Source organism: Colletes latitarsis, chromosome 9 (genome assembly GCF_051014445.1).
Source record: "Colletes latitarsis isolate SP2378_abdomen chromosome 9, iyColLati1, whole genome shotgun sequence".
Lineage (NCBI taxonomy): Eukaryota > Metazoa > Arthropoda > Insecta > Hymenoptera > Colletidae > Colletes > Colletes latitarsis.
Genome location: NC_135142.1, coordinates 28,862,260 through 28,882,978, shown reverse-complemented (window position 1 = coordinate 28,882,978; position 20,719 = coordinate 28,862,260). Strand labels below are relative to the sequence as shown.

The window sequence follows — 20,719 nt, the reverse complement described above, 5'->3', positions numbered from 1 at the left end:
AAATTGTTGACTCTGTTAGAATGGAGAATATTAAAATAAATTTTGGAAATCGAAAGAGCACTACGTTTCTGGTACGTGCCAATACTCTTACACGAGATTTAGATTTTAATTCAGGGATGAATTTGGTATTAAAGTAAGAAAAGAACCTACGGTTCGAACGCAGGCTTTCAAACATAGTATCATTGATCTTCTCACTCGTCCAAAAGTATGAGTTCGTCGACCACTTTCTTGGAACACGATTCGTCCATCGTGTCCATCTGAAACCATACGCCATGTTCGATTTGTTTCTATACGTTGTCTATGTGTCTGTGAAGGAAAGATCGAGGAACGTCAGTTTGGTGTCAAATGCGTGTGCGTTTTGCGTATATTTCTTTTTCCACTGCAATTAGTAGCGACGATACAGAACCTTCAAGTAAAGCGAAAACAGAGATTAACATTTAAGAATAGTTAATAGATTAATCGCATCATCGTACGAATCAGTGCTATCGCGTTAATCGCATCTAAAACGTAAAAAAAAAAAAAAAAATAAAGAATCGAAAAAATGCCTTTTCGCAAAATAGATATTCTGTCTTGTGTGCCCGTGATGGCGGGGCAAACGGTTTTCAATTAGACGAAAAAATCGCTTCTCCGTTAGTTCGGCCATTACTGCAGGGCCCTACTTGTTTCTTCCGAGCGTCGGTTCGCCTCGGCAGGCAGGTACGATTCGCGCAGAAGCGGTACGGCGATAGACTTTTAAGGCAATCGTTGCGGGTAGCGTAAACTCGTGTCTTTCTAGGAAACTGTCTTATTCGCGGAGTGGTTCCCGGTTGCGACACCGAGCCGGAGAATCGAGCAATATTTACATCGTGATTTTTAATCTCCCCTAAACAAAAAAACAAAAAAAAGAAACAGGTGTTCCTTCTGTTTGTTGCTCCTCTAGTAGGGCCCTTTCGATCGGTTAACAGAAAGATTAAGGATGAAGGATCAAGGGGGAGGAAACGGACAACGAAAACATCGGTCGGTAGTCAGCGACGCGGGATCGAGCGTACGCCGCCATCTTGATTCGCAAGTACGCATACACCCGCCACGGATTTCTTTCTTTTCAAGGACGAAACGTTACTTTCGCGCGCGCACGTGTTTGTTGTGTGTTACGGCTGATAAACACCTAGCTCTATGGATAACGTAAAATTACAATTACATTAATAATAAATCGTTATCGCTATTCTCTGTATGTAAAGAAACGTATTTACGAAAAAGAGTTAATCGATACAGCCGGAGTGGGGCGCGAGAACGAGCCCGTCGGTTTCCGGTACGTAGATTTCCTACGCAAAACCGACGATTGTTCCCAAATAAATTTCTCTTTGGATCGCGCGTCGCGTCCATTCATATTACATGATTCTATGCGTTTTTTACAAAATAGTTCGATAATAATGTTAAGCTCTTTCACGGTCGATTAGTGCGGACGCGCCCGAGGAGGGCCTCGCTTCGATATCGAATTCGCGCTATGCTCGAAACGAGAGCCAATAACGACTGGTATCTCCCGAGGCGTCCTCGCGGTTCGAATCGTTATTACATATATGTATATATTAGATTATCCTAAGCGTTTCGACGACGGGGATCACGTAAAAAGGGTTGCCGATCCCACCGTCGACGTTTGGCCTTTCTTTCGTGTTGACTATAAGGATGTCCGGCGACTATAATCGGAATGGTGCTCGTTGGTCGATTGGCGTTGGTCTTCCTTTCCGTTGAGTGGTCGGTGTCGTTGATACTGACGTGTCCGAAGCCCCGGAAGGCTTCCTCGACAGCTTCAGGGATGGTGGCAGCGGCGTGCTCGAACCGCTGGACGGTGTTCTCGTTCTAAGAAAGCATTAGGATTAACGTGAAACGTTGCTCTTCCCGCCTAATGACGTCGTTTGTTAATCGCGACCGTTTAGAACGATCGATCACGCACAAATACGCAGCCTGGTCGGTCCGGTGCGTTTCGAATACAAAGGCGTTGAAAACTGGGCAACGGACTACTTAATTAAAGCAAGGGCGATAAAGTTTGGCTGGTCAAGGCCACCGAACTATCCCCATTAGTGGGCATTCAAATGTCTATTCCTTCTGAAACGAATAACCTAATCTCAACAGCCTTGAGTGGCCAGATTCTTTCGCCCTTACTGACTGTGGTATCGGTTGGAGACCGATTATCCCGTGTACCCAGATACTAGCCGGTTAATCGGGTACTCGAGTACCCGATAAAACCGATATAGTACCGATCTTGTCCGTTCTGGTCCTTTAGATACGGTTCGCGCGATCACCAACGACAAGCGTCACATACAAACCACAGTAAACCGAGTCAGAGCGAAACGATGATTACCTATTTTGTTTAACGGCCGAGGAGGTGTTAGTTGCTGAATTTGTACACATCGAGCTGCTCCTAGTGTTAAAAAACAAACACGACACTGAATTATTAACGTGTCCCCAAGCGGTGCAGAGTTAACGGCCGTTAATGGAGCGAAGCTGCAAACTAAAATAAAACTAACACAAACACTAACGCTTCGACGAAGCTGACGCATTTGCTATAACGAAGTTCTATGTAGCGTTGGTTTCATCGTTGAACGAGCGTGTTCGTCGAAACGTCGCAAACGTTAACAAACGGGCAAACAAAACGTCAAAGTAAAGGAACGTCCACCGTTTTGTCGGGTATCGTTTCGATAACACAAAAGGACAGAACAAAACAGATATTTGTGCAGCATGCATACCAAGCACACAGTGCAGAGATAGAAAAGAAGGCTAATCGTGTGTTAACAGCAGAGGAAACAGTACGGTCATACCCGGTAGAATCGGTAGAAACCGTCGAGTTGTTGCTTTGCGTAGAATGAGTGGATATATTGCTGGTCGTCGATTGCGGGGATTTAATATCCGAGCCGATGTACACGGGAATCCTCGAGCGGCTAAACCATCACCATCGAATCATCAATTTAACGTTAACGTGCTTGATTATACAGACCGATTTAGCGCGCGTCTCGTCGTTTATCATTATCGAGAAATTCGCAAACAACCGACCGGAACGACGACGAACACGGGCGAAAACCAAAATCCAAGGATGAAAAGTGAACGAATAAAAATTAAATAAATAATTAAATTGCCTCCACCACTGCTGCGAGCATTACATGACAGATGTATGAATTTAGAAAAGTGATTATAGCTCGAACTGTTCGAGACACCGTGACACAAGCGTCCCAATTAGAAATGCCATAGATCATGTGGTACGAATAGATCAAGCGAAAGCCAATCCGCCAGTTTCCGACAATGGATTCCGTAATCGTTAATTTAGGTTTACCTAATCGGTGTTCCGACACCAGTCAGGGTTGGAATGCTCGAAGCTCTATGGATTGTGCCAAACCTAAAAAAATGTTATTAACCAGATTTATGTTAATCGTTAACTAACACGTGAGAACCGTGTGTGCGTTAATATGCGTGGGCACCGAGCGTTCTAAATCGCGTCGTTCTCTTAACCGGGTCTCTCGTTACAACAAGGGAAAACAAAAAGAGAAATAATATTGGCAAGGTAGAGAATGCCGGTGGGAGGATGAAATAAACACCGGTGAAACGTGCACAATCGCGACACGTCGATCAACATTCATTCCTAAATCGTAGGGTACGAGATGCGAATACGTCACGATACACGTACGGTCGTCGTTAATCTCTACAACGAAGTACGATGCGATACAATCATCATCAATATCTAGATTCGACAAGATGCGAGTTAGTCGTTCTTAAGTAATTTCCATTTCATGGTTTCGTTTCTTTGGTTTTCAAGTGAACACACGAGGAAGAGCGGTACGTGTGTACAAACCTCGCGGGAACGCCACTGGCTGGACTAACTAGACCGGTGGGCGTTCGCGGCCTTGAACTTGAGCCGTTCACCGGCGTTCCAAGTCTCTTTCCGGACACGCTGTTGTGTCTGCTGGAGGTCGGCGTGTTCCCCGTGGTACTCACGTTCGTCCTGCGTGGAATACGGCTCAGGTTGGTCGAGTCATCTGAAAGTTATTAAACTTATTCACTCTGTGGAAAGGCCGTTCACTACACGTATGCATAATACAAGAAGAAGAAAGGAGTTGGTAGACGGCGATACGTGACAGTAATTACAGTGTACTTTGGACAATTATTTACATGTAGACAACCGTGTTTGTCTATGTGAACGAGACTTTGTAATTGAGGTTCTATAGAGTATGAAATAAAATATAATTGAAATCGGCTCCCTTTTGGGATACATTAAAACCTTGGAATGTTTCACAGAAGGTACCTCTTGATATTTTTGACTGTGTCCCGTACTTTATTAATCAAAATTTAAGTCTCCAGATTGAAAAGGGTAGAAAGTAGAAGCAGACGAAGTTCAGACTAATTCCCTACCAGTGCTGTCGAGCGACTGAGTGGAACCGTAGCGACTCGGGGGTTTGCTACCCTGTCTGGAGGCGGGCCTGCTTCCAGGTCTGCTGGTCGGTCTGGACGCTGGTCTCGATGCTGGTCTGCTCGATGGACGACTACCGCCTACAATAACATTCGTATTAAGGAATTGCTTGGCAAAGGGAATTCATAAATTCAATAAGGAGCTAATTTTATTTGCGATCGATGATAAGAAAGCAACTGACCGGGCGTGATGGTGCTTCTGTAGGGTGTGCTGGTCTTCCTGGCGGAGCCAATTCTGAAGGAACTCTCGTTGTCGCTCAGGCTGTCCGGCGTCCCGGCGCTCAAAGAGGAGCGCGACGCTCTGGATTGTCCCATAGGAACGCTTCGAGCGCTTCGTTCTCTCACCTACGCGACAGAAATCTTGGCTCGAGTAAACGAAACGATGGAAATCGGTACAGAGAAATGCGTGTAGAGACAGATAGGCAAACAAACAGATAGACAAACAGCAAGAGTTCTTCGAACGGTCGACGCGCTAATGCGGCGCGTCGATGCTGTTAGTTACAAGCGATACGCGCCGAATCGCGGGGCGGAAGGAAGCAAATTTAATTTAAAAAAAAAAAAAAACATTAATTATTGGTATTTGTAAAAAAAAAATCCCTTCAGCCGCGCGATCCTTTCGGGCGGTATCGCGCGAGAAAACTTGGCAATTTCGCGGGTGCTGCTCGGTCGTTCGTTTACAACCTTTCAACGCCACCGATGCGAACTAGAAACCGATCGATCGATCGACGAAAAACAAGAGCGTCGAGAAATAAAAAAAATAAAAGAATAGACCACCGTTGACGAAGAGAGCGATTATACGTCTAAAAAAAAACAAAGATCCATGCAAACTTACCAGAGGAAGTTGGGAGAGATAGAGTAGCTTATGGTGATTCGAAGTATCTCCGATCAACGCCACTATGCACGCACCAATACAGCAATACAGGAGATCGTTATGCACATATCGATACAGTATTACACCGTATCCGCGGCACGCGAATCGCGTTACGTCTCGCGAGAGAATCGCCCGTTCGAAACGCTCGACACCCTTTCTAGACGCCATCGACATCGACGTGTCTGCGTTTGCGTCTACAGGGTACCGATCGTTCGTTCGAACCTTGCTACAAAAATCCCGGTTCGTTCTACGGGGGAGGGGGAAATCGTTCAGAGGCATCCAATAAAAATCAGGCTGACGGACGTGGAAACGAAAAAGAATAACCCGGAAGCTACTGACGGGGGAGGACTCGACGGAACGTTCGGCGACGCGGCGAACGGAAACGGGAACGGGGACGCGCGAAACATGCGCCGTTCAATATTAGATTAGGTTGGTGCACACTGAACTTCTTCAGGCATATAAACGATACAGGATATTCCTGTAAATATATAATATGTAATATTACTTTATTATGATGCCGCAAACATAGTACATTCATCTTCGTTTGATAGTTTTCATACAACACCTCGATAAAAGTCACGCTCCAGAGACTTTTAACGAGTATAGCGACTACCGATGCAAAATAAATACTAACGACGTGGACATCCTGGGTGTTTAAGGTCCAATTAAGGTTTCTATAATTATGTTTCTGTTGCATTTGTTTGTAAACGTAACTAGAGTTAGGGAAGTATCAGTCTGATAAGATTTTTGGTCAAGAAATTGCGTGTGCACCAACCTAAAGTGACGTTCCCACGGTCTAAATTCCGAAATTTTTATGCAAAATAGTGATCGATGATCGAGATGAAGTATATTATGAGAAAACGTAGAGTTACCCCTTTCCAGTGCAGCGCGTTGGACGCGCGGGGGAGGGTGATTCGATGGATCCAGACGCACCTAAACCGTGAGAACATAATTGCCAGTCGTCGAGCTACGCAATCTACTTCTACCGCATGCATGATCGTCGATGAAAGCTATGCTATGTCGACGGGGGTGTCCCGTTCGCGGACACGCGTTACTGGCATTGCGATAATCGAGAACGGCAGACGAGCGGCGGGGATGCTGAGGGCAACGGCAGCGACAGCAGCAGCGCAAACTCAAAGACAAAGATCTATGTGGGATCGCAGGATCGCGAGATCGATACGGTGGTCGGTCGTCGTGGGCAACGAGCAACAGAGACGCGTTCCGTCGGTCGTCGCACGATGCAGCGGAACGTAAGCGCACTCGAGAGGCAAAAACCAAAAGAAAAAAAGAAAAAAAAAAAAAAGAACAGGAAGAAAAATAAAAAACATGAAAACCAACAAAAACGAGAACAGAAAGATTGTGAGAAACGTAACAGAATACACGATAAGATTATCGGGTACACCGTGTGTCACACCAACGACAGCAGAAATCAGAGAATAGAGTTCTTATTTACCCAATGATAAGAGGGGGCGTGCATGTGGAGGGGATACGAGCACGGGAGGTCCTCCTTTTGCCTCAAACTCTCAAATATCGGCGTCAGCTGGCTCATAAACTCCTCCGCTACACCACAAACGAAAAGTTTAGGAATGTACCACCGGGTCGTACGTGGCGAACCGTTCTTCTCTCCCGTTCGTCCGTCGATCGAGCGAACGCTGAAGGCCTCGACCGATCGACAGACCGATTATCGGGACGCGAGGATCCCGAGGGGTCGCTCGAGCCGACGACAGAAAATAGACAAATAGAAAATAGTAAGAGTGATAGATAGGGGGGGAGAGAGAGAATCTCGTGAAATCGCATCTCCTGAGGTGAGGTACTATTCCCCCGGGCGATACGCCAAGGGATCGATTCACGGCACGACCTTGATATTCCGATTCGAAGACGCATATCAGCGTGGCTGGGTGGGCTGGGCGGGTGGGGCCAGGACGTTTTGAGTGGGGTGGACGAGGCTGAAAACTGAAAGGGAACTTGGGGGGTTGGAACCGATTCGGAGAGAAGGGTGACTGAAGCGACTACCTCGAGGTGCGTGGGCGGTCTACGGTAGCTCTAGGTGTGCGACGACTGCTACCGTCTCTAAGCTGACATGCTCGCATGCGGAGGATAAAGAAAATAAATGTCAGAGCGGCCGGTTGCCCTCTCAAGGCGGTCAGTACTTACCTCGAACGAGCGAGCACGATCAAGACTTCGACCGGGTGGGCAAGACCAAAGAGAAAGAGAATCGGGGATCATCGAACCAGGGAACCTCCGAATCATCCTCTGATAAACTTGATATTACTTTGTCTCGAGATCGAACGCACTCGGGGACCACCCGATGCAATTGGAAATTCTAACGACCAAAAATTGCTATCGCTGTTTCCAGTGTGGGAGTCAAGGAGTCCAAGGCAGGCTCTGGACCCCACACATTAGGTATCCTTCATCTCGTATAACCGAAAATACAAAACGATACTCTGCAACTTTCGATCGATTGAACTTGCAACTGCCGAAGGAGGGTCTCCCAGAGAGATTCCTGTTCGATCCAGAGAACATATCGAATGGATCAACGAACGATCCAGCGATCCAGTTTGCATCGTGTCTCGCGGAATAGATACACGCGACAGAGAGTGTGCAAATAGAGATAAACGAAGTAAGTCAATGTCCCTGGATGGATCGTGAACGCGAACGTGTCCAGATGCTGAGGAGGACCCGCGTTCACGATCCATCGACCGGGACGGAGAGTATGGTGACGTTACCTTGGTGATCGGTCCGGCATTCGCGGATGAGATTTGCGTACGCTGCAACGTCGAGGTCGGGCTCGGCTTCGATCTGAACGCCGTCATTGTCTGGCTGACACCGTCCGCCAGTATGAATTGCTCTCGCAGCTCGATATTCGTTCTTCCCTTGGCTACAGTGGTGTGTTGCGTGCACGCAAGTTAGAAGGAAGCCGTTACAGGACATGTATGCCGGGATTTTAGGGGGCAAAGTACAGATAAATATTTTACAGATAGAAAGACAGAGAGAGAAAATGAGAAATAGTAACACAGAAATTAGGGGGGAAATAAAAAAAAAAAAGAAAATACAGTTTATGTAATTTTTTTTTAGCGGAAAGATTTAGAGAACAGGAGATACATATCGAAGGTAGTTAATAGAAAGTATAAGCGACGAAATACGGGTTATTTGCAGCGGCGTTGTCGACAGCCAGGTTTCCCGTGATTTAACGCGATTTGCGCAGATAGAAAGAGTAAAAAAGATAGAGTATACGGATAACAGCAACAAGTAATAGTAGCAGCGATAGTAGGCGACAGTTATTAGAGCGATGGCAGCGGCGTACACGGTATGTTTGTGTGCGAGTGTACGGTGGAAAACAAAGAGAAAAAAAATACAGTGTATTATAGATCGTTTGTTCGGTAAGAGTTGCAGATTCAATTAAGGATCAAAGAATAATAAGAATAGACAAACGTAGTGTCGATCAGGTGTCGTAGATACCGCTGTGATTTTCTACTCGCGTTGCATAATTCTCGGAACGAAATAAGAGACGCGAGGAAGGCAAGAGTCGATTTATCGTCGATTACTCGGCGTTCATTTCCCGTTAATTACGCTTAATATCGCGGAAAAGATTCGAATAACACGTGGAGGGTGGTGACATGCGAACATCGGCGTCGAAAGTCTAGCCGTCGACTAGTTTTAACGTGTTGAAAAATATCTCTTCCTCGAATACAGCGTTCAACGAGTTCGCTTTGCGATTTAGACTTTCGACGACGCTGAATCGGGGGGGAACAAACACCGCGTCGAACGTGGTTTCGATAAAGGTTGGTAACTCAAGGGGACGACATTCGGGAAACAAATCTCGTCGTTTCGCCGAACAATGAAATGGGAAATGATCCGAGGGGCAAATATGACTGTACTAATTGACCAGATAAAACGCAACAACAGACTACGCGAGTACGATTTATAGTTGTTTTGTTACGGTACACTCAAAATTAGGTAATCGGTATTGCATGCCACTTTATACACACACGTACACGCACGCACACGCAAGAGTTCTGCACGACAAACACGCGAAACGAACTAAGATACACAAGACTCGAAACTCGTTGCAAGGAAGCAAACGTATGTACACGTACAGATACGTATAATCATGCAGGATATACGAAAACGTCGACTTCGTGGCCAGCGCGATCTTGATCCTTGCTTCTATCGCGTTACTGCAAAACGTTGTTTCATCGACAATTAAAGGTATCTCGAGTAGTGCTCGTACGGGCCACGAGTCGCAATTATTCCCATATAAAAATATTCTCACCGAGCGGACACCAACCCTCATGTTGTTCCGGTTTGTTAGGGTCCGGTATCGGCATTAGAAAAACTTGACGAGTTAATCACGATTTTAGGAGTTTAGTGATGGTCCTTTTTCTTTTTTTTTTTGTAAGTTTTACGAAGGCATGCAATATTCATAAACTCGATGCGCAATTAAAAGAATACACGTGATGTCGGAGAGGTACGTCACCAAAGTTGTGCGCAATAAAACGAGATGTTTCGATGGAACCAGACGGAGACAATTATGTTTTGGGAGAAACCAGGGAGTGGCAGAGGATCGGACAATTGACGTTAGACTAATGACAAGCGATACGGAGTCTCCTAAAGTACCAAGATACTCTATTCGCTATGGTATTCGAGCGAACGATAGCGTTCCACGAGCTTTCTTACGATATAACAATATTTCAATTTGCAATAGGGACATTTTTATTTAATTCCGAGCAGCGTATTCAAAAACCTGATTCGCTCGTGGAACGCAATGGTTCGTTTAACGTTAGTAACAAAGCCAACACGAAACCTAGCAAATACGCAGGTAAGATACGCGCGAAGCGGAGACCAACAAGTATAACGAGCGCACGCTTTCTTCTTGTTCTTCTTCTGCTTATGTACATACACGTATGTTAAAAATCGTGAAAGGTCGGTTAATAATATTAGTCACGCTCACATTTCGTACCTCAGGAGCTGAGATCGTACACGTACGTGAATGCACCAACGAAAATGCGATACATGAAACATATGCTCGCGCGGTCTTGCACGAAGAGACACGACGAAGGGTTTGGTTAATGAGAGAATTTTTTTTTTTAGCGAATGAATTTTAGTATGGAGATGTTACGCGAATGAAAGTGCGGACACGAAATATTCCCGAGGCAGCGGGAAGCGAACGAGTATGATTTAGTACCGGACAGGGGGAACGAATATAACACAAACTCTGGCAGAACTCAAGGTAAAAAGCACGCAACGTTAGTTCGAACGCACAATTCCAAAAAAAGGAAAAAAAAACAGTCGATTCAAACCCACACGCGTCTCTAATTCGGTGAAAGAAACATAAACGCGTTTAGCTGCCTCTTTGGATAGGGAGAAGAGAGGGGGCCAGGAAAGAATGAAGTAATATCGTTCTTGATCGAGATCCGGTCGATCTGTGTCGCGTTCAAGGCAGACAGGGACGAGTCGGAACGGTCGAAGGAAATTTTATAGCCGCGAGAGTCGTATTACTCGAATATTTGTCGTACAAAATCATCGATTCCGACAGAATAATTCGACGGTAACGGAACAGAGAGAAAAAGATAGAGCGAATTTATGGGATAAATACTCACCGCGGCAAGGGTCATTTTTTAATAGAAATTCGTCCAAGGCTACCCATCCACCACCGACTCGTACCATCACGGTGGATCGTAAAATTCGAACCAGTCGCAATTTTTGACTGTCTCCGAACTAAAACGTAAAAACTCGCGTCAGAGAAACTTCCACCTGCGACACTCTAGGGAAACAAAAACTATTCTCTGAACTCTGCTTGCATACCCTGTATTTTCCTTCGCCAACTTGGAACACACGGAATTTCTGGCGACAAGTGCAGAGCATCACCAACCGTTTCACCTCGTCGTGGATCTTATCCGTGTCGTTGTATGTTCTGCGCTCCTCCCAGTCGGGTCTCAGGGCAGCAATGAACTCTTTCCAGTCGATCAGTCCTTCCCCGTGGCGATCAAACAAATCCGCGACTGCTCCCATTTCTAACCGTGAAGTCTCAAATTCTACCAAGAAACGTTAGAGGTATTATTTGAACTTCGGAACAGTATACACGGTGGCAAAAAGAGGAAGAAACTAACTGGTGTTCATGATTCCTTGAATGAAGTCATCGCGCGGAATCAGACCGTCGTTGTTCTTGTCCATCTTCCTGAAGAGGTCTGTCAACCTGGACTTCTTGTGATTCATGAATTTCAGGAACTACGACAATTGCATTAGTTTTAATTCCATGAAGACTACGCGTACTTGAATGAAATAGATCTTCTATCATAGATAACTTAATTGTAAGGAATACAAACTACTGTTTAAAATTTGTTGACCAGTGTTATTAGTTATTGACACCCCTTACCCTCTTACGCCAGTCCTCCCAGCTGAAGTTCGCGACACGGTCTAATTCCTGAATGTAATTGTACTTGTCCTGAAGTCTGCGTTGGCGTTCCCAGGCCAACATCCACACGTGTCTCCACCGGTCCCAGAGAAGCTTCACCCTCGGGCTACGGAACTCCGGTTCGGCGCCTTTGCTGTACACGAAGACAAGAAATGACAATTTTTCTCTCTTTACGATTACGTAGTATCACATAAACCAAGCAGAAGAAGCAAAGAAAGCAAATGAATGACGAAGAGGATCATTGGTCGTGCTTAACCCTACAAAGACCTAGGCACAAAGGGTCACGTTAAAAACTATGGGGAAGCTTATCGAACCCACCTACGTTAGCCATCTTATATAAACTTTTTCTATTGTAATTGGTTTCTAACTTCTTCCCCAATATTTTCTAAAACATTTATATGATCCCTCGTCTATTCATGTTTTAACAAACATTCCAATAAGTTGTTATAAATGAAGAATATGTATTTACAGCAACAATATTTATTAATGTATGAAAGATTAGACTGAGGTCATCTGCAACTTCCACGTTGATACGAATAGGCTCTTCCCTACGACTTTCTTTTATTATTAATCTCCTTAAATGAAAACCGATTCTTAAACATCAATCTTAAAGCTATAAGCTAAAATGAATGCACGTGAGAAATAGCATATTTTAAAGATCCTCCGACTAGGTGGGCTCGACGAGCTCCCCACCTTTGGTCTTTCTAGAGTTAACGGACTCGGTCGTTCAAAACTATGGTTACACTATTTCTTTTGTGAAACGAGACGAACGAAAAGTACCGAAGAATCAGAAAAGAAGAAACGAAGGAGAATCTAAACTATTGTTCAATAATATGATCGATGTAACCGATTTAACTGCAAGCAAAAACCAAAATACTGATGTGTGTTAGGGTTGAAAGCAGAGCATGAACAAGCAGAGAATCGAAGTGTGGATGTGTGTGACGAACCTTCCTTTGGGTGGGAAGCGTGGGCCAATGTGCGGCAACGAATCTGGCGTTCTCTCACGGCCCGGGCTGGCTCGGCTAAACAGGAACATGCGTCACATCACTCGACACTTCTACCAGACATCGCGTGACGAAATTCACGCTTTTCGTGCACCGATCGCCGTGTCCCAAGTCAGCGATCGGTCCTTAGGCTCCTTACAAAACGAGCAAACGGAGAAAACAGGAAGGAGAATAGGTCGCTATGCTATTCTCTGTACTTACTACAGGACGTTTCGCAAACTCCGTCACAAAGAATTTACAATATCGATGAGAAAGTGAATTGCAGACGTAATTAAAAAATTCTGACTAAAGTTTCCTGTTTTCTGTACGCCGTGAACGCGTTCCATTTGACTTTTAATACTCGAATCCAAAAGTTACTCTCTACCATGCTGCCTACAACGCGCATTCACTTTGTCGTATTCACCCTTGAAAACACTGCTACAAAATAAACCGAATAGACTTCGACGGAGCGTGTAAGTCAACAGCATAGACGAAGAGACCCGTATCCTTCGACGACGAACCTTTCTGTCGCTGTAGTTGCCCTTGCAGACGTCCACGATCGATCTTTAACGAAAACTTTTCACGCAGAAAAAGAACAAAAAAATAAAAAAAAAAGATCGGTATGAAACGCAACATGCACGGGCAAGTGTGACTTCCAATACGCCAAAGCTCACGCAAACGGAAAACAAAACTATGAAACAAGAGAATACGGTCGACGAATGGTAAACCGGGAATTCGAGAAGCAAATGCAGGCGAGTATCGTTCGCTAACGATTCCGTCTACCTCGGAGGAACGATGATTTTCCGACGAGCGCGATCCTTGGCGTTCCACCCGCGACAACTTGCTAAAAGAAGATGTTGGGGACCAGGACAAGAGAATAGAAAAGAATGTAAACGTACGTCGGCGCGGGTGACTTAGCCTTCGACATCTTCTTTGTGTCTTTGACTGGTTTGATCTGTCTAGCTTTGCAAACGCGATCGACCTCGTTCTGCCTTCGACTAGTGTTCTCCATGAATTCTCTGTGATCCGCTATCAGCATCTCCAACGTAGCCTTGTCGTCCGGCAGAGGCTCGGCCTCGAGCGCGTTCAGGGTATTCTCCAGACCTTCCAGCCACGAGAGCAGCTCTTCCAAGAGATTGTCTAGGTCCTGCAAGATGCAACAAAACATAAGTACCATGTGATGTAAACTTCTGTATTCTTCCTGAACTTTTTAATGCCTTACCTGAAGTCCTCTCATGTGGTTCTCCAATCTCTGATTCCTCTGGTGAGCCCAGGTGGCCACTTCATCCCACCTAGATTGAATGATCGTGATCCAGTGTCTGATGACCAGAACGCCGTCCGGGTGAGCTTTCGCGAGAATTGCGTGAGCCAGTTCCAAAGTCTGATTTTTCTCCATTTCTTTGGTACGCAGTTCGCGCAAGAACTTCTCGTGTTCCATCAACTGATTCCTACTCTCCTGTTCGTCCTCCGGCAGCTGTCCAGCGAACCTCAGCTTCATTTCGGCGTCGCTCAGCCATTCGAGAAGCACGTGGACCGCCTTATGCAAACGTTCCGCTTCTCTCAGCGCGTCCTCGAGACGGTCTGTCTTCTCGGAGGACAATCGGGACACCGTGTTCCAGAGGTCGTTCAGTTCGGCCAGCTGAGATCCAATGGCGGATGCGTCCTCGGGCGTCGCTTTGCCGAGCAACTCTCGACCGGTTTTGATAACAGACTCCATCTGAGAGGCTCGAGACTCTAAATCCTTCTCGAAGGTCTTGTGTTGCTCGACCAAGTTCACCACGGTGTCCAAGTCGCCGTGAAGAGGTCCGGTGTTCGCCAGTTGTTTCTCGGACTTGCTGAGCCACTCGAGCAACGCTTGAATGGCATCCTTGAACTGTCCAGAGAAGAGCAGAGCCTCCTCGAGCTTCCTCTGCCTGTCTACGCACTTGCCGCAAACGGTGGTCCACTTGTTCTTCAATTCGTTCAAGAGTTCCTTCAGAGCGAACTCGTCGCTCTTGGGGGCCTTATCCTTCAACGTCTTACCGTTCTTCATGGTAGTGTCATAGGTGCCCTGTTTCGCGCTTAACGCCTTCTGTAATTCGCGGTGTTTGTTCAGTCGCGTCTTTATTCTCTCGGGATCGTTTCCACCGAGACCACCGTCAGCCGCAACTTCGTCCAAAGTTTTCTCAGTCTCGTCGAGCCAGTTCATCAGGCTTGACCAAGCGTCGTGGAACTCTCTGGCCTCCTTGTAACCGTGATCCAAACCCCTCGTTCTCTCAGCAGACTTGGACACTACCCTCTCCCACCTGTGTTGCACGCTTATCAGCAAGTTCTTTATCAGAATTACGTCTTGTTTCTGGGAGAAGTACTTCAGATGAGTTCCCTTCTTGTCGAGATTCAGCATCGTCTCGCGATGAACTCCTACATCCTTCTGGAAAGACTTGTGTTCCTCTATTTGGCCAAGGATGGTCTCCATCACTCTCGATACGGGTTTCAGGTTGGTCAAAATCTTCTCCGCGTTGGTCAGCCAGTCAACGAATGCCTGGAGCGCGTCGTGGAACTCCGTGGCTTCCTTCAGCGCGATCTCCAGCTTGATCTTCTTGTCGCTGGCTCGAGCCGTAACGTTGTCCCAGCGTTGTTTCAAGGTTTTCAAATTGTGGTTCAGTCCTCCGGCGCTGTGCGAGTCGGCTCGCTTCAGATACTCCTGACCCTGCTGAAGAACCGTCTCGACCTTTGGCCGATTCTGCTCCAACTCGTTGTAGACTTCCATGAATCGCTCTAGCTGTTCCGAGGCCGTTTCCGGAAGTCCTCCCACCGGTTTGGAAGCCACTATGGTGTTGTCTACGTCGCCGAGCCAAGACAGAAGATCCTGGATCTCCGCCGTGAAGGACTGCGCCTCCCTGAGAGCGTCTTCCAGCTCTCGTTGACGATCGGCTGCGCGTTGAAGCAGATCGCGCCAACGACGGTTCAAAGTACCCAACTTCTCAGCCGTCGTCGACGCTTCCGCTGTTCCCTTCCCGTCTTCGATCAGCTGTCTACCAGCATCGTTCAGCGTGTCGACGCTCGTCTGGTGAGCTTGAATATCGTTCACCAACACCTTCAGCTTGGCCAGTTCCACTTCGATCACTTGTGGATCGCCAGCCACCGCTTTCAAATTGTCCAGAGTGTCGTCCGTCTTCTCGATCCATACCAGGAGCTCGTCCAGCGCGTGCTGGAATTGTCCTAACCGCAACAGAGCGTTCTCCAGGAGTCTCTGCCTTTCGACCAGGCCTCTGAGCAATCCGTCCCATCGTTTGTTCACGGCGCCGAGCGGCTCTTTGATGGCGGCTGCTTGCTCCGACGATGTCCTTTCCGTCAATTCGGCGGCTTGTCTGAAACGTCACGGGAGAACGTTGGAAACGATTCGCACGGATCCTTCGATACGATCTGTACGCCCGAATGTGAGAAAGCGTACACCATGGGGAGATGCTTGTAAATAAATGGTACGGCCGTTACTTAGGACACGTACGTTTAATTCGATGTTTAGTCAGAATGAACACAGGGTCGACGAATCTACGGGAAAGGAATGACAGAACTATGGTCGAGGCAGAAAATTTTGATCGCGCGAGGTCGTTCGACGGATGGAGCCAGAAACCAGAAATGGAGGATAGTCGATCGACGACCTGGAGCGATCGTTATTTCCCGTCTCGGTTTTAATCCAACTGTGAGAGGAAAACGTTGCGACTCTCGTCCATTCTCGAGTCTCTAAATACCTACGATGTGACATGTTTGTGTATGTAAGTAGAACAGGCACGTCACGAGCCAGGCAGACAGGCAGGCAAATACAACGAACCTCCGACGACAAGAACACTCTGTTCGAACAACTCCAACCATCACAGAGAGAAAGAAAGTTAAGGATTTCGATTATTTGACCGCGAGCAAAGGGGGTATTACGGTTGTTACGGTGATTACGAGATTAAAGGGTGGTCCACATTCGGTTATCACCGGGGATTATTATGTACCCGGTGCGATCGAAGTACGATAAAGAATAAATGTAAGCCATGCTCTAACTACAGCTACAACACAGAGAGAGGGTTGACTTGCCTTGTCAGACTCCTATGCGTTCAGGAACCGGCGCGTAAAAAACAAAAGTTGGGATTAGAATCTCGCTGTTTTTGCTCAGAAGAGGTATAAATTCTTGCTAAATGTTACTGTACAAATGGACACCGCGCAAAGGAGACAAATAAGATTATACACGCGTGGAACACTTCGGTGGGGGGTAAGAGACCGTGATCGACGGTTCCGGAGCTTCTCCGGAATTCGATTGAAAAAAAAAAAATAATAAAATGGAAAAAAAAGAACGCAAATGGAGCGGGAGGCAAAGAACCGTGTTTGGTTACCTGTTCAGGGCTTCGACCTTGACCATGTGAGGATCTACTTCCGCTTTGAAATTGGCCAATTGTTTGATCTGTTTCTTAACTTCGTCGATGTCGCTGCCCAGCGGACCCATGCGGGCGAACTTCTCCTCGGCCTCCTGCAAGAACTCCAGAAGGTTCTGCAGCGTTTCGTGGAACTCCATGGCCTTCTCCATCGCGTCGATCAAATTCTCCTCGCGTCTGGCGTAGAGGGCGGTGACGTTGTCCCAGGTTTGCTCCAGGTCCTCGATGTGCTTCCTGACCTCGGGTTTGTCCGGTTCGCCGCAGAGACCCATCAGCTCGTGGCCGGAAACGCGAACCTGCTCCACGTCCGGTTTGGTCTGGTCGATCTCGTGTCTGATTTCTTGCAGGGCGACCTGTTGCTGTTGAATGGCGGCCGGCTGAGCGGCTGGTGGCGCCTGACCAGCGAGAGCATCTTGCAGCTCTCGCAGAGTCGACATCACGCCGTTCAGCTCGGACCAGAACTTCTCTGCTATCGTCAGGGCATCGTCTAGCGTGTGTCCTCGCTCGTTGGTGGCTTTCTGCACGTCGCTCCATAGTTTGTTCAGTTTCTCGAGCTTCCGTTTGATGTCCTTCACGGCTGGATCGGCTCTGTTGCCCGCCTTGCTGATCACGTCGTCCGCGGCGCGTCTGACGGCCGCGTACGCCTCCGACCTTTGGGCCAGTTCGTCCACCAGGCCCGAATTCTCCTCCATCTGGTCCCTCAGGCGACCAGGATGAGCGCTGATCGGTTCTGCGCCGTGTACCTGGTCCGCCGTGGAGGAAAGAGCGCGCAACATACCCTCCAGTTTGTCCGAGAATTGAGAAGACTCCTGCAACGCTTGCTCGAGAGTTTGCTGTCGACTTCGTAGCTCGGCTCTGAGGGCTGCGTATCGAGCAGTGTCTGCTTCCAGGATGTCCTGTATCTTGATACCTTCTTCCTCGTTGCAGAGCTTCAGCAGTGCCTCGCCAGTCTTGTTCAGCTTCTCGACCAAGGGTTTGTGCTCGTTGATGCTCTGCAACAGGAGCTCGTTCTTGTCTTGTTGAGCAGCGATCAGGTCGGGCCTCAAGGCGGGCATAGGGAGCATGGCGACCTGTTGTTCGGCCTCCTCGAGCCAGCTGACCAAACCGATGTGGGTATCGCGGAGATGCTCGGCCAGTGGTAATGCTTGCTCCAGAGCTCCTAGTCTATCCGCTGAGAGGCCAGACACGATCTCCATGGTCTCGCGGAGGTCCTCCATCTTTTCTCTGATGGTCGAGGTGTCCTCGTGATGGCCGTTCTCGCGTATCACTTTCTTCGCTGTCGATATCACGTCCCTGACGCGACCTTTCTGACTGGATATGTCATCGTTCAGTGCTTTGTGCTCCTTCAGCTGCACCCTGATGATCTCGGGCTCGCTGCTCGGTGGTTCCGCCTCACGCAATTGATTATCCACTTCGCGGAACCACTCCAGTAAATCGTCGATGTCGCCAATAACTTCCAGAGAACGCTGCTTGCTCAGCTGAATCCTCTCGGCCTTTCGTTGGATCTGTTCCGCGATGGCATCGAATCGTCTATTGTCCCTAGTGACCAAGCCCTCTATGGTCGCTGCACCCTCGCCCGGTGACAGCTGAGACAGCTGCGGTCCAACGGCATTGATCTTGTCCAAGACTGGTCTGTACTCGGATATTTCCATTTCCAAACGCACGATCTCGTCCTCGCGAGGCTCCGCGGATTGCAGAGCGGATTCCGCGGCCTGCATCCAGTCCATCAGCCGATTGTGATTATCATGGAACTGTTGGACCAGCGGCAGAGACTCTTGCGCGTGTTTCAGTAGATCTGAACCACGGCTGACCAAATCGTTGAATCGTCGTTGCAGGGAATCGAGCTTGTCCTTCAGTTGTAGGGCTTCGTCGCTGGAGATGTGTTTCATTAGTTCCAAGCCTGCATCGGTGGTACTGTCTACCTCGGTCTGTCGCGTTGAGACTTCTTCGGTCAGATCGGCAAGATCTTCCATCTGCTGGAGAAGCTTCTCCGTGTGAACTGCCAAGACCCGATACTTCGATAACCTTATCTCCATGCTCTCCATCCAGGCCTGGAGTTCTTGATAGCTCAGAACCAAATGACGCAAGCCTTGTCTGGATCTCTGCAATAATCCACCGAGTGCCTCCGACCGTTCCACCAAAGCTGCGTATCTGTTAGCCGCGTCTTGTAATTTGTCAGCCAGCGCGCTAGCCTCATCCTCGCCTACAAGGGCCATCAATTGACTAGCTATTTCGGTGAGCTCGCTGAAGTCAGGCTTCCTCGACAGAATGTCTTCGTGAAGAGCGTCGTGTTCCGTAACGCGTTGCTGAATCTTCTCCTCGTCCGTTGGTACCAGTTCCATGTCCCTAACGCGTTTCTCCGTTTTGTCCAACCAGATTGCCAGTGGGACCAATTTGTCCTGGAATTGTTTAGCTACGCCCATTGCTTGTTCGAGCGCTTCCATTCTCTCTGCAGCACTTTCCGTTAGGTTGTCAAATCTTCCTACCAATTCTTTCAACTGCTTCTCAATCATTTTTCGTTCCTTAGGATCTGCTCCAGCCGCTACCTCTTGGCCCATGTTGTACAAAGACGACATCGAGTTTTGCCGGTCCATCAGCATCTTTTTCAAGAACTTCTGCTCCTGCAATTGTGCCTTGACCACCTTGTAATCCGAAGACGGTGGTTTCTGATTGGAGACCATTTCCTCCGTGTCCGTTAACCATTTCTCCAGCCCGTCCAGAGCCTCCTGGAATTTACCCGACTGAAGAAGTCCCACATCCAATCTTCTATCCCGCTCGTTCAACCTATCTTTCAGGTCGTTCCACTTGTCGTTCATCTTGTCGACATCCTTTTCGATATTGCTGGTATTAACGTCGCGACCGGCAGTCTGAATCAAACCCTGGCCAAGCGAGTTGCAATCTTCGACGGCACGGGCCAATGGTTCTATCTTGTGGAGTTTTAGAAGTCTGAAGTCCTCCTGTTGTGCTTTTATAGATTCTACTTCTGACCCAACAGGCCTGAACCTCCTAAACTGTTCGTTTGCTTCGTCGATCTCTGAGATCACGGTGGTGTGCGCCTGATAAAATTCTTGCAGCTTGTCGAGTGTTGCGGTAAGTTCGTCGTGGCGGTCTCGAGAACGATCATCGAGTTTTCCGATCTGTCGTTTCAAGCCAGCAACCTGCTCTCTGGTAGCTACGGCGTCAGCCGCGAAACCATAATCGACCAAACGTTCGCCGAGGCTTTCTAGATCGGTGACTTCCTCGTACAATCGGTTGACCTTGCTGATCACTTTCGTTGTTTCCTCTATCTGAGATCGTACAATTTTAATTTCTCTTCCCGGTGCTCTCATTGAATCCAATTCCTTCTCGAGACTGGAGACCTGTTGACCTATCGATTTCACGTGATCATTGAATTGCGCGACAGCGGTAGCTGCACTTTGCAATTCGTTGCATCTGTCGTCCAACTTCGCTTGCAGGTCGTTGATTCGATCCGTCAGATTGTCTACCTCATCCTGCAAGTGCGTCGCATCGACACCTTGTTCACCAGCTTTGTTCGCCAAGTCATTGGCTTGCTGTTTCACGCATTGCAGAGGTTTCTTCAAGTTTGTCGTCTCTTCTCGTAAACTCTGAAACAAAAGAC

The 20,719-nt window shown here is 47.7% G+C and overlaps 1 protein-coding gene across 13 annotated transcripts in view; it reads right to left on the bottom strand.

Annotated features, from left to right (window-relative positions):
* Positions 1–334: 334 nt before the first annotated feature.
* Shot (dystonin-like protein short stop) overlaps positions 335–20,719 on the bottom strand; it is a 66,947-nt gene continuing 46,562 nt past the window's right edge. For 8 of the 13 annotated variants that reach the window (XM_076773126.1, XM_076773123.1, XM_076773129.1 and 5 more), the window contains 18 exons: positions 17,062–20,705; positions 16,766–16,777; positions 13,926–16,053; positions 13,603–13,850; positions 12,668–12,742; positions 11,682–11,853; positions 11,416–11,533; positions 11,111–11,340; positions 10,906–11,023; positions 9,579–9,641; positions 8,032–8,183; positions 4,617–4,779; positions 4,378–4,515; positions 3,821–4,004; positions 3,305–3,367; positions 2,796–2,915; positions 2,339–2,398; positions 335–1,836 (listed from right to left, as the gene is read on the bottom strand). In XM_076773126.1, the coding sequence (XP_076629241.1) occupies positions 1,674–1,836; positions 2,339–2,398; positions 2,796–2,915; positions 3,305–3,367; positions 3,821–4,004; positions 4,378–4,515; positions 4,617–4,779; positions 8,032–8,183; positions 9,579–9,641; positions 10,906–11,023; positions 11,111–11,340; positions 11,416–11,533; positions 11,682–11,853; positions 12,668–12,742; positions 13,603–13,850; positions 13,926–16,053; positions 16,766–16,777; positions 17,062–20,705 (7,851 nt within the window). In that variant the 3' untranslated portion in view covers positions 335–1,673. Of the gene's footprint in view, positions 1,837–2,338; positions 2,399–2,795; positions 2,916–3,304; positions 3,368–3,820; positions 4,005–4,377; positions 4,516–4,616; positions 4,780–6,758; positions 6,866–8,031; positions 8,184–9,578; positions 9,642–10,905; positions 11,024–11,110; positions 11,341–11,415; positions 11,534–11,681; positions 11,854–12,667; positions 12,743–13,602; positions 13,851–13,925; positions 16,054–16,765; positions 16,778–17,061; positions 20,706–20,719 lie in introns of all 13 variants that reach the window. The other 5 variants (XM_076773130.1, XM_076773131.1, XM_076773132.1 and 2 more) reach the window with 5 other exon arrangements.